Source organism: Microcebus murinus, chromosome 19 (assembly GCF_040939455.1).
Source record: "Microcebus murinus isolate Inina chromosome 19, M.murinus_Inina_mat1.0, whole genome shotgun sequence".
NCBI classification, from domain to species: domain Eukaryota; kingdom Metazoa; phylum Chordata; class Mammalia; order Primates; family Cheirogaleidae; genus Microcebus; species Microcebus murinus.
In genome coordinates, this window is record NC_134122.1 from 48,511,430 (window position 1) to 48,524,857 (window position 13,428).

General features: G+C 36.4%; 1 protein-coding gene across 1 annotated transcript in view; it reads left to right on the plus strand.

Moving 5' to 3' along the window:
• The window catches only part of WDR64 (WD repeat domain 64), a 121,033-nt gene that overhangs the window by 83,063 nt on the left and 24,542 nt on the right, over positions 1-13,428 (plus strand). Inside the window, exons 15-16 of the mRNA XM_012751342.3 lie at positions 2,110-2,286; positions 11,534-11,664. Of these exons, the coding sequence (XP_012606796.2) occupies positions 2,110-2,286; positions 11,534-11,664 (308 nt within the window). The remainder of the gene's footprint in view (positions 1-2,109; positions 2,287-11,533; positions 11,665-13,428) is intronic.

The window sequence follows — 13,428 nt, forward strand, 5'->3', positions numbered from 1 at the left end:
CTCCTAGACATTGGCCTAGGCAAAGAATTTATGAAGAAGTCCCCAAAGGCAATCACAGCAGCAACAAAAATAAATAAATGGGACGTGATCAAACTAAAAAGCTTCTGCACAGCCAAAGAAACAGTCATGAAAATAAACAGACAACCAAAACAAAACAAAACAAAAATAAACAGACAACCTATAGAATGGGAGAAAATTTTTCATCCTACCCATCTGATAAGGGGCTGATAACTAGAATATACTTAGAACTCATGAAAATCAGCAAGAAAAAATCAAAGATCCCTATTAAAAAGTGGGCAAAGGACTTGAACAGAAACCTTTCTAAAGAAGACAGAAGAATCACCAACAAACATATGAAAAAATGCTCAACATCTCTAATCATCAGGGAAAGGCAAATCAAAACCACAATGAGGTATCACTTAACTCCAGTGAGAATGGCCTTTATCAAAAAGTCTCCAAACAATAGTTGCTGGCGTGGATTCGGAGAGAGAGGAACACTCCTACACTGCTGGTGGGACTGCAAACTAGTTCAACCTCTGTGGAAAGCAATATGGAGATACCTTAAAGCGATACAAGTGAATCTACCATTTGATCCAGCAATCCCATTGCTGGGCATCTACCCAAAAGATCCAGTGACACTCTACAAAAAAGACACCTGCATTCGAATGTTTATAGCAGCACAAGTAATAATTGCAAGGCTGTGGAAACAGCCCAAGTGCCCATAAATCCAAGAATGGATTAATAAAATGTGGTATATGTATACCATGGAGTATTATTCAGCTCTAAGAAACAATGGTGATATAGCACATCTTATATTTTCCTGGTTAGAGCGGGAACCCATACTACTAAGTGAAGTATCCCAAGAATGGAAAAACAAGCACCACATATACTCACCAGCAAACTGGTATTAACTGAGCAGCACCTAAGTGGACACATAGGTACTACAGTAATAGGGTATTGGGCAGGTGGGAGGGGGAAGGGGGGCGGGTATATACATACATAATGAGTGAGATGTGCACCATCTGGGGGAGGGTCATGCTGGAGACCCAGACTTGTGGGGGTTGGGGGGGAAAAGGCATTTATTGAAACTTTAAAATCTGTACCCCTATAATATGCTGAAATTTAAAAAAAAAGGTTAAAAAAAAAGAAAAAATAGTAATTAAAAAAATAAAAATAAATGGACAAAGGATGGGTAAGGAAACCCAGATAGCTCACAAACACATGAAAAAAATGCTTAAGTCACTAAATTAGGGAAATGTGATTAATGAAATTAATTAATTTAAAATTAGTTTTTATTTTTTTATTTTTTTTATTTTTTTTTTTAGAACCTTGGTCACTCTTTGAAAAAATTAGTTTTTAAATGTCCCATTTCAAATCCATCTGACCAGCAAAAAAAAAAAAAAAAAAATTAGTCAATTAATACCAAGAGTTAGTAAGAATGTGAAGAAAGGGGAACTCTCATCTATTCTCGGTGAGAATGGACATGGATAACACCATCTGGAAAAGCAATTAGGGATATCAAGGTTGATGATGCACATATCTCACAATGAAGTAATTATCCTCTAGGCATATGCCCTAGAAACTTTGGCACCCAGTGACAAGCAAAAAAAAAAACTGCCCCTAAAAACAAGCAGCGAAAAATTGGCAACAACCTGAACATCCATCAATAGGAGAATTGATAAGTACACTGTAATGTGTTCATACAATACTAAAAAGCAGTTAAAAATAAATGAACTAGAGTTCCATGAAATAACTCAGATAAATCTCAAAGATATAAGGAGTGAAATATGCAAGTTGAAGAAAAGTTCATATAGTTTGATAATATCATAAAATGGTTTAAAGTCTGAAAGCAATATCATATATATGTAGAAGATATGTGTGCATATGTAGAAATAGTAAAATTTTCATGACTAATATCATATCTAGGTTACTGGTTACTCGGGGAAGAAAGATAAATTGTATTAGCAAGGGATAGACGGGGCTTAAGATTTGCTAACGCTGGTTTATGGGTATATCAGAGCATGTGCTATTTTTCTCCGTCTCTTGAAAATAACTTAAAATAAAACAATTAATTGAATTTTTCATGCACCCCCTGGATTTCTATTAAAGGGAAGGGAAGATGATATGTACCTCATGGTGGCATGGGAGCTGCCTGTCGCCGTGCCTTACCTGCAAGACGGGAATCGAGTTGTGCATCTGAGGATGTCTCATAGAGACAAGAACATGGCTCTTCCTTTCCCAGACGTTGAGCTAATAGTCGAGAGAAAATTGTCTTCACGGGCTCATGTAAGTTTCATTTCTTGTTTTTTTTTTTTTTTCAATGTTTACTTTTTGTTATGGAAAAAGTTACAAACATATATAAAAATACAGAAAATAATAAAGAGAACTTCTATGTACCATTGCTCAGCTTCAAAAATTTTCTATGCATGGCCAAATATTCTCTTTTCTCACCACTTCCTCATGACCACCACCAATGGATGTGAAAGCAAGTCACAGACATTATGCCATGTAATCTCTATATATTTCAGGGTGTATCTCCGAACAATAATGACTCTCAAAAATAATAACAATAATACCATTATTTTCTAAAAATATTTTTAAAATAGTCTACAAGAAGTCCTTAATATTATCACATATTCACTCAGTGTTCAAATTTCCCAGATTTCCTCATAATTTGTTTTTATAGTTTGCTTCAATCAAGACCCACATGAAGTCCATTTGTTGCACTTCGTTGATAAATCTATTAAATACCTTTTAATCTATGACTATCTTTCCATCTATCTTTCCTTGCAATTTATATATTAAGGAAACTGGACAGTTGGTGCCACAGTTACTCAATTTCTGGAATTTGCTGATTGCATCCGTGTGCTGTCGTCTAAGACGTTCCTCGGCACTTCCTGCACTCTGCTAGTTAAAGCTGGTGGCTTCATTGACTGCAACTCTTTTTTTCCTCAGCAAGACCCCTTCACAGATGGTGTCCTGTACTTCCATATGATTCGCATAATGACTGGTGGTCTTTTTTGGTACATCAGCAGCCACTGATGATCCCTACCTGTGTCTGTTATTTCATTCAGAGTTGCTGTTTTGCCGTTCCATTTCGTTTATTACTAGAATGCGTCTTTAGAGAAAAGTTCTCCTTCATCAAATATCTGGCTACACTGAGGCACAGTTCATACAGAAAAGCAAAATAATTGATGACTTGTTCCCTATACTTATTAGCTTTCAAAATAAGGGATATGTTCTCCAGCATCTTCCAAAGGTGGCCAGTAAATTTTGTTTATTTAATAACATTATCAACTCACAAATTTAAATATTCTTGATGTGTTCCAGTCAATTTCATTTGTTGTTATTATGAATGCTCCATTTGTCCCATCTCAAGCTGGTGACAGTCTCTTCAGCCTCCTGAGTTCTTTTGACAAGACCCCAGTAGTTCTAGATAGCTCTGGGTATGACAAGATGTTCCAGGCTCATGTTGCACATTTTTTGATCTAAGCTGTTGTTTTTTCTTCTAATGTTTTAAAATATTTTGGTATATTAGGAATATATATGTATGTATAAATAATTAGGTAGATACTGTGGATATCAGTCCTTTGTGATATAAATTCCATATATTTTTTCCAATTTCTTATTAGTATTTACATGTGTGCCATGGCAATGCTAACTTCTGAAAAGCTGGGCATAGATGAGGCTTCTGGTTATCAGGAGGCACCTCTTGGAAACCATCACAGGCTTCTTCAGGCTTCCTTTGGTGATCTAAAAATAGCTCATCCATCTGATAAAGGGCTGATAACTAGAATCTATTCAGAATTCAGGAAAATCAGCAAGAAAAAATCAGACAACCCTATCAAAAAGTGGGCAAAGAACATGAACAGAACCTTTTCAAAAGAAGACAGAACCATGGCCAACAAACATATGAAAAAATGCTCAACATCTCTAATGATAAAGGAGATGAAAATCAAAACCACAGTGAGGTATCACTTATCTCCAGTGTGAATGGCCTCCAGTGACAATGTCCCAAAACAATAAATGTTGCGGAGAGACAGGAACACTCCTACACTACTTGTAGGACTGCAAATAGTGCAACCTCTGTGTGAAGCACTATGAAGATACCTTAAAGAGATACAAGTAGATCTACCATTTGATCCAGCAATCCCATTACTGGGCATCTACCCAAAAGAACAAAAGACATTCTCTAAAAAGGACAGCTGCACTCAAATGTTTATAGCAGCACAATTCACAATTGCGAAGATGTGGAAATAACCCAAGTGCCCATCATATGTTTCCTCTCATGAAACATTTCTCTGTAGCATAAGATGCTATTTGATAGCATTTTACCAATAGTAGAACTTCTTTCAAAATTGAAGTCAATCCTCTCAAACCCTGCCACTGTTTTACGAACTAAGTCTATATAATATAATATAATATAATATAATATAATATAATATAATATAATATAATACAATACATGAGTGGATTAATGATATGTGGTATATGTATACCATAGAGTACTATTCAGCTCTAAGAAACAACAGTGATATAGCACCTCTTGTATTTTCCTGGATAGAGCTGGAGCCCATTTTACTAAGTGAAGTATCCCAAGAATGAAAAAACAAGCACCACATGTACTCTCCATCAAATTGGTTTCACTGATCAACACCTAAGTGCACATATAAGAATAACATTTATCGGGCAGCAGGCAGAGGAGATGAGGGAGGAGGGGATGGGTATATGCATACATAATGAATGTGATGCACACCATCTGGGGGATGGACACGCTTGAAGCTCTGACTCAAGGGGGGAGGGAGGGCATGGGCAATATATGTAACTTTAACGTTTATACCCCCATAATATGCTGAAAAAAAAATTGTACCCCTATAATATGCTGAAATAAAAAAAAGCAATCCATGTAACCAAAAACATTTGTACCCCCTTAATATTTTGAAATAAAGATTTTAAAAAGAAAATAAATAAAATAGCTCATCTATCTAAAAATAATTCATCTATAAAATAACTCATTTTATAATATAAAAATAATATAAAAATACCTAGGTCTTTTAAATTCTTTTAGATTTTAATATGAAGGTTAAGTTTGGGACCATTTCACAAGGTCATGAAGTCATTTTAATATCATATAATTTTAACTAGACTTTTTGAAGTTAGTTAATACAATTCCAGCTTTCTCTTTTCATAGGTTTCTTTTTTTTTTTTTTTAAAGCTTCTCCTCTTGCTCTGGTGTGATTTCTTCCAATCCATCTTATTCTGAAAATATATTTCAAAGTAAGATGAAGGCATCAGTACATACCACCTGATATGTGCATGTATCACTAGCGCTCCCTGTTTATGTTTATTTAGGGAAATTAACATGAAATAAAATGCACAAATTTTAAATGTGTTGTTTAATGATTTTGAAGAAGAACAAAAATAATTCAACCCCTTATCAAGATTAAAAAATCATCTGTACCCCCATAATATGCCGAAATAAAAAAAAAAAAAGATTAAAAAATCACCATCATCCCAGAAAGTTTCCTCATGCCCCTGCCAGGTCAATACCTGCTCCTCACCCAAAGGCAACTGCTGTTCTAATCTTTTTCACCAAAGATTTTTTTTTCCTATTCTACAATGTCACAGAAGTGGAATAATATAATCTATACTTAAGGTTTCATTTATTTAGCATAATGCTTTTGAGATTTGCCTATGTCATAGCATGCATCAGTAGCTCACTCTCTTTTATGTTTGAGTTGTATTCCATTGTATTCCACTATAACTTTTTTTTTTAAAGATTCTTGAGGTGTTTGTGATCAAGGAAAGGTTAATAATAAGAAACACACTTTGGAAATATTGCAGGTCTGGTTCCAAATCACTGCAGTAAACCAAATATTACAATAGAGTCGCACAAAATTTTTGGTTTCTCAGTGCATGGAAAAGTTACGTTTACACTATACTGTAGTCTATTAAGTGTACGATAGCCTTATGTCTAAAAAAAAATGTACATACTTTGATTAAAAAATAGTTTATTGCTAAAAAATGCTAACAATTCTGAGCCTTCGGCAAGTCATAATCCTTTTGCTGGTGTAGGGTCTTGCCTGGATGTTGATGGCTGCTGACTGATCAGGGTGCTGGTTGCTGAAGGCTTGGGTGGCTGTGGCAATTTCTTAAAATAAGACAATGATGAAATTTGCCCCATTGATTGACTTTTTCTTTCATGAAACATTTCTCTGTAGCATGAGATGCTATTTGATAGCATTTTACCAATAGTAGAACTTCTTTCAAAATTGAAGTCAATCCTCTCAAACCCTGCTGCTGTTTTATGAACTAAGTCTATATAATATTCTAAATCTTCTTTTTTGTCATTTCAACAACGTTCACAGCATCTTCACCAGAAGATTCCATCTCAAGAAACCACTTTCTTTGCTCATCCATAAGAAGCAATTCCTCATCTGTTCAAGTTTTATCATGGATTATAACAATTGAGTCACATCTTCAGGCTCCACTTCTAATTCTAGTTCTCTTGCTATTTTCACCATATCTTCAGTGACTTCCACCACTTACGTCTTGTTGAATCCCTCTAAGTCATCCACCAGAGTTGGAATCAACTTCTTCCAAACTCCTGTTAATGTTGCTATTTTTGACCTCCTCCCATGAATTGCAAATGTTAGAATGTTGCATCTTAGAATGGTGAATTCTTTTCAGAAGGCTTTCAATTGACTTTGTTCAGATCAATCACTATCTATGGCAGCTATAGCCTTACAAAATGTATTTCTTAAATAATAAGACTTGAAAGCTGAAACTACGCCTTGATCCATGGACTGCAGAATGGTTGTTGTGTTAGCAGGCATGAAAACAACATCAATATCCTTGTACATCCATGGAAGTCAAGAGGCTAAAAAACAAAACAGAACAACTCCTTGTACATATCCATAAGAGCTCTTAGATGACTAGGTGTATGGTCAATGAACAGTAATATTTGGAACAGAATCTTTTTTCCAGAGCACTAAGTCTCAACAATGGGCTTAAAATATTCAGTAAACCATGATGTAAACAGCTATGCTGTCATTCAGGCTTTGTTTTTCCATTTACAGAGCACAGACAGAGTAGATTTAGCATAATTCTTAAGGGCCCCCGGATTTTCAGAATGGAAAATGAGCACTGGCTTCAACTTAAAGTCACCAGATGCATTAGCACCTAACAAGAGTCAGCCTATCCTTTGAAGCTTTGAAGGCAGATATTGACTTCTCTCTTTTTCCAATAGAAGCTGTTTTGCCTGCAATGAGAATCTGTTGTTTAGTGTAGCCACCTTCATCAGTTATCTTAGCTAGATCTTCTGGATACTTGTTGCAGCTTCTCCAAAAGCACTTGCTGCTTCAACGTGCAGTTTTCTGTTATAGAGATGGCTTCTTTACTTAAACCTCATGAACCAATGTCTGCTACCTTTAAGCTTTTCTTTTGCAGCTTCCTGACCTCTTTCAGCCTTCATAAGAGAATTAGGCCCTTGTTCTGGACTAGACTTTGGCTTAAGGGAATGTTGTGGCGGTTTTGATCTATCCACACCACTTGAACTTTCTCTCCACATCAGCAAGACTGTTTCACTTTTTTATCATTTGTGTGTTTATTGGAGTAGCACTTTTAATTTCCTTCAAGAACTTTTCCTTCACATTCACGACTTGGCAATTTGGTAAAAGAGGCGATCTCAGCTTGCAGTGTGCCTTCCTCACTAAGCTTAATCATTTTTAGCTTTTGATTTAAAATGAGAAATGTGTGACTCTTCCTTTCACTTGAATACTTAGAGGCCATTGTAGGTTTATTAATTGGCCTAATTTTATTTTTTTATTTTATTTTATTTTATTTTATTTTTTTTGAGACAGAGTCTCGCTTTGTTGCCCAGGCTAGAGTGAGTGCCATGGCATCGGCCTAGCTCACAGCAACCTCAAACTCCTGGGCTCAAGCGATCCTCCTGCCTCAGCCTCCCTCCTGAGTAGCTGGGACTACAGGCATGCGCCACCACTCCCGGCTAATTTTTTGTATATATATTAGTTGGCCAATTAATTTCTTTCTATTTGTAGTAGAGACGGGGTCTGGCTCTTGCTCAGGCTGGTTTCGACCTTGAGCGATCCGCCCTGACCTTGAGCAATCCACCCACCTCGGCCTCACAGAGTGCTAAGATTACAGGCGTGAGCCACTGCACCTGGCCAATTGGCCTAATTTTAATATTCTTGTATCTCAGGGAATAGGGGGGCCCAAGGAGGTGGGGAGGGAGAGGAATGGTGGAGCAGTCAGAAAACACACAGCATTTCTCTATTAAGTTTGCCATCTTATCAGTGCAGTTTGTGGCACCCCAAAACAATTGCGATGATAACATTGAAGATCGCTGACCAGAGATCACCATAACAGATATAATAATAATTTAAAAGTTTGAAATATTGCAAGGATTACTAAAATGTGGCACAGAGACACAAAGTAAACACATGCTGTTAAAAAAAAAAAAATCACACCAATAGACTTACTTGACACAAGGTCACCACAACCTTCAATTCACAAAATACACAATATCTGCAAAGCACAATATCTGTGATGCACAATGAAACGAGGTGCATCTGTACTAACTGGAGTTTGGATGCCTTTGACTATATTTCAGGGAAGTAGCCATATATATTGAGTTAGACAACCTAATTTAAAATCTCTTTGGAAAGGTATTTTTGTGAGATGCTGCCACTTCTTCAACAAGACAGGCTAATGTGTGCACATATGAGGGATGAAGTGTTTGGGGCATATGTTTGATGCTGAAGAATAGAGAAATGAGAAAGCTGTCCCTTTTTGTTCCTATAAAAATATAAACCAATTGATTTTTTTCAATGAGAATCTTCATCAACTTTGTTTGATCTAATATTAGCTCAAACCACTCATTTTTTTCAGCTTTTACAGAGATAAGCAGTCAGACATTGAAGAATGCAAGAAAACTGCATTCATAGAGAGAGCAATTAAAGTCTTTTTTCTTCTATGCCATTAGTGTAACAACCATAATATAATTTAAGAGAGAATAATACAGCTTGTGTTATAGAATTTGGAAACTATCATTTTATCTTAGGACAGAGAGATATTGTATTATTTTTCCTCATATTGAAACAAATGTCACTTTAGCACTGCAATTTGAATTTTACTACTGGTAGTTTAAATAAGTTGTATTGTTAGCTAAAAGGACTTTGAAATCAATATATACAGTGGCTTTGTCATAATAACATCACCATGTGCACAAAAGATAGAACAAAATGCATCTCTTCATAGAGTAATTCTAGTCTACTTCTCTTCCCAACTCTATACATCATTGGAAACTCTGGGTTCAGTTATATGTATTTGATATGTGAAACCTTATTTATAGCCAATGAAAACAGAAAGAAGATGAATGTGTAGTGAGTCAGAAACAAGGCAGCTGGCAAATAACTGCATGGGTAATATGAAATGATTGTTTCTAAAAAAGGAGTAAAACTATTGCAATATGTTATAGAATAAATAATTGAAGGACAATAAAATTGTCCTTTAGGATTTTAATGTAAGTGTAAATTATCTCTAATTTTGAACCCTTATATTTTGTATTTGTCATAATTAGTATGATGGAACTTCCTTTTTGCAACATATTTTAAAATTTTAATATAGGTAGAAAATTTGCAAAGGTCACTTGGGAAAAAAATTGGATTGCGCATGGAAATTCTTTTGCTAAACATTTATTAATATTTATGAAGTATTTTTTATTAAATACCTACTATGTATCATGTACTGTTCTCAGCACTGGAATGCCAAGATTAATGTGGTATGGTACCTATGTACTGTAGGAGTACAGCAGAGATCTTAGAAGGGTGGGGAGAGAGGGATGTTCCTGGAGAATATAATTGCTGAATTAAATCTAAGGAATTATCAGAAGTTACCTTGATCCAGATACGGAATTTCTAGAGAGAGATTAAAAGGCAAAGTGGATCCCAAGTGGAGGACACATGAACAAAGTTATGGAGGCAAGATGTTACATGGTTTGTGAAAGATAACTACAAGTATCTCCGAGTGGCTAGAGTAAGACCAGGAGTGGTGGAAGATGGACAAATCCACAGAGACTGGACTATGCTTGCAGTGGTAAGGAGCTTGGGTATCCTTACCATTGAAGAAATGGAAAACCACTAAAAGGCTTAAATGAGAAATGGCATGAGCAGATTTCTGTTGTAGGTAGCTCATCTTTGATGCTACTTGGATGATAGATTTGAATGGGATAAGATTAATGGCAGAAGATTCCAGCAATATGTTACTGTTTTAGTTCAAAGGCCATAAAGCAGAGATGGTAAGGAAAAAATGGCTTCAAAAAATTTACAGGCAGTAAAAGTAGCAGAACTTGCAGTTGAGTAATTATTGCTTGGTGCCATGCAGTTGAGAAAGGAGGATACTGAGAGTAAGGAAGAAATCAAAGACGACTCCAGGATTTCTACCTTGAATGATGGAGATCATTCAAGAGATAAAGAATAAAGTGAAGGAGTATGCTTAAAGGAGGCGATGTTAGATATGTTAACTTTGAGATACCAGTAAAAATGTCTAAGTAATTGCGCATACAAGCCTGAAGCTTGCGGGAGGTGACCAGAGTAGATTATTAGGTCATTAACATTGAGATGATTATTAAAACATAAGGGGATGAGTTTGCTCAACAAGAGTTGGAAAAAAGAAAAAAGTAAATGAACTGGAGGTAAGCCGTAAGAATACTAATATTTTAAATTTTCTGTTCTCAGAGTAAGAGGGAACCAAATAGGAAACAGGAAAGGAAGGGTCCTAGAGACAAGCAAAACCAGAAAAACTTGGTGTTGAGGATGTCAAAACAGTAAAGAATTTCAGGAAGAAGAGAGCAATTGGGAGTGGTAATAGACCTCTAATCTTTAGATGTCATTCTTCATTGTTTCCATCAAATCTTGTGCATGCCTGATATAGCACTTTCAAATTGCCCAGAAATCATCACTTTATCTGAATACTTTAAATTATTACAAGTTTCTCCAGGTGACAGACATCTTGTTTGTCTTTGTATTCTATGAACTTAACATTGTAGGCACCCAAGAAAGGCTTGAGTACCAAATAGCACTGGCAATAGGAAGTCCTCAGTGAGAAATAGAGAAAGCTCCCACAGAATGGCTGGAGCAGAAGCCAGACCATGAGAGTTGTCAATTGAAAGGAAGGTCAGTAAGTGGGCAAAGTGAATGTTGGATGTTCTTTCAAAAACTTTGAAGGGAAGAGAAAGATGAGAAGGTAATCTAATGATTGATAAGGAAGAATAAATCAAGGGTTGAGAGAAAGCAGCCAGCAAAGAGGGAGAATATATTTTCTTGTTTTAAGGAATTCTGCAAGTTAAAAATGTTTAATGCCAGAAAGAATAGATTTTACTAAATTTTATGCTCGAGGATTTAAAAAATTATCATAAATAATTGTCTTAAGTCAATCACAAAGTGTGCACATAGCATTTGTACTGTGATTAGATATTAGGACAGTTGGTGAGTCTGTTTGCTTCTCCCCTCAGAATCCTGCCATCAGTATTGCAGTGAACTGCATTGATATATTACAAATAGAAGGATATAATTTGATAGCCACTGGAACCTTACATGGTATGATCGTCTTATGGAATTTTGTAACGTCTACTGTCAAAGAAGTGTAAGTTGTGTCTTTTCCTTGAGTGCTGTAAAAACTGTACTGTGGAAGAACCAAACGAACATGCAATGCTCAAAAAAAGAAAAGAGCAATAAATAAAAGTGGTGATAACTCTCAAGAGAAACCCTCCTGGGGTTATATTCATGAAGAGACTATGTTCTAATTGTCTAAATCCCAGAACAATATGACTAGGGTGAACTTTAAGTATCTGTAACACATATCCAATTTCCTGTTGGCAATTTACAACCGGATTGCTTCCAAGACCCCTAAAGCTCCACGTGCCTAAAACTTGTTTCCAATCTATCACCCGCACAAACTTCTCTTCCTGCATTCCCAGTGCCACCACCATCCACTCAGGCATGAAAGTCAAATGGTAAGAGGCAGCCTGGATAGATTTCCTTCTCATTGACCAATCCAACACATCCAACGTATTACAGGATGGTGCAAACAAGGACCAGTGTGGCAGATGCAATTCTACATCTCAATCAATAGATTTGCCCTGTACCATAGCCAAAATATTTACCCTCCCCCTGCCATCCATTTCTAAACATTCTTGCCATTGGCTGTAAAAGAACTAATGTAACACTGAATTATTTGTGTGGATGGATTGTAAATAATAAGCTCTTCCAAGTTGTGCAATTGGTATGTATGCAAGGGCCAAGTGTGGACACCCGATGTCAAGGGGGTTTGTAAAATTTTTCTTTGAGGTACCAGATGGCCAAGAACCTTAACAAGAAAGAAAATATAATCAAGTTCAGCTAAGCATTTGGGAGAATAGGAGAGGTATAAAAGAGGAGAGAAGGGAGATTTGGAAAGGACAAGGGAAAAGAAGAGAAAGAGACAAAAGAAATCTCTGCCTCTCTATTTACAGTCCTGGTCCACCTGGACCCTTTCCCAATCAGCTCTGAGTCATTACTTTAACCAGCTTCTGAGAGGAAACAATCTCTTCTTGTTTGGATTCTGCATTTATTCTCATTGAAGCTTTAGTTGAAACAGCTTTTTCTACAGTCCCCTCTCTCTCTACACTTCAGCCCATGTGCCCCTAGCCCTACTCCTAGAATTCCTGTCATCCTCCTTTTCCCTCTCTTCAGCCCTTGCCCTTCGGCTTTTCTCACAGACTGTATACTTGTCATTTTATACCTACACCTCTATGCACTGCACACTTCCTCGCCCTCTTATTAGTGTTCTCACACTGTAAGTGTCAGCTCATGTATGACTCACGACTAAAAAGGGAAAGCAGACCGACTAAAAAGACCAGAGTCTTGAGCCACAGCCTAAAGAGGCAGGCAATTCCCTGAGAATAATCCAAATAATCCAATAATTCAAAGGTGCAGATGCTCCTTGTTAAAGTTCCAGGCATTTTGCCAAGGGATGATGCAAATTCAATACCCAATCAGAGAGAAACACACACAAAAGATTATATAAAAACAATTGATTTGGAATCACTGCAGTAATTCTGAAAACATATAATTTGGCACAGAATGGCACAGAGTGGAAGGTAATTTAGGTCCAGCATTAACGGTTCTAAAATTGAAAATGGTTTCCATATTCAAGGTGGAGGCCATCTCTATGTCTACCTCAAACTTTGCCTAAGACCACTTCACCAATCAGGTGAAATAACCCCGCACTAATATTGTTCTTGTTAATTAATAATCTACTTCATCATTAAGCTCATCTGTAGAGCAGAAACAGCTAAAAAAATTTGAGCTCAATAAGACATCATAGGCTTCTCTTTTGAGTTTGGTTCACTTTCCATGATGCGCCTTC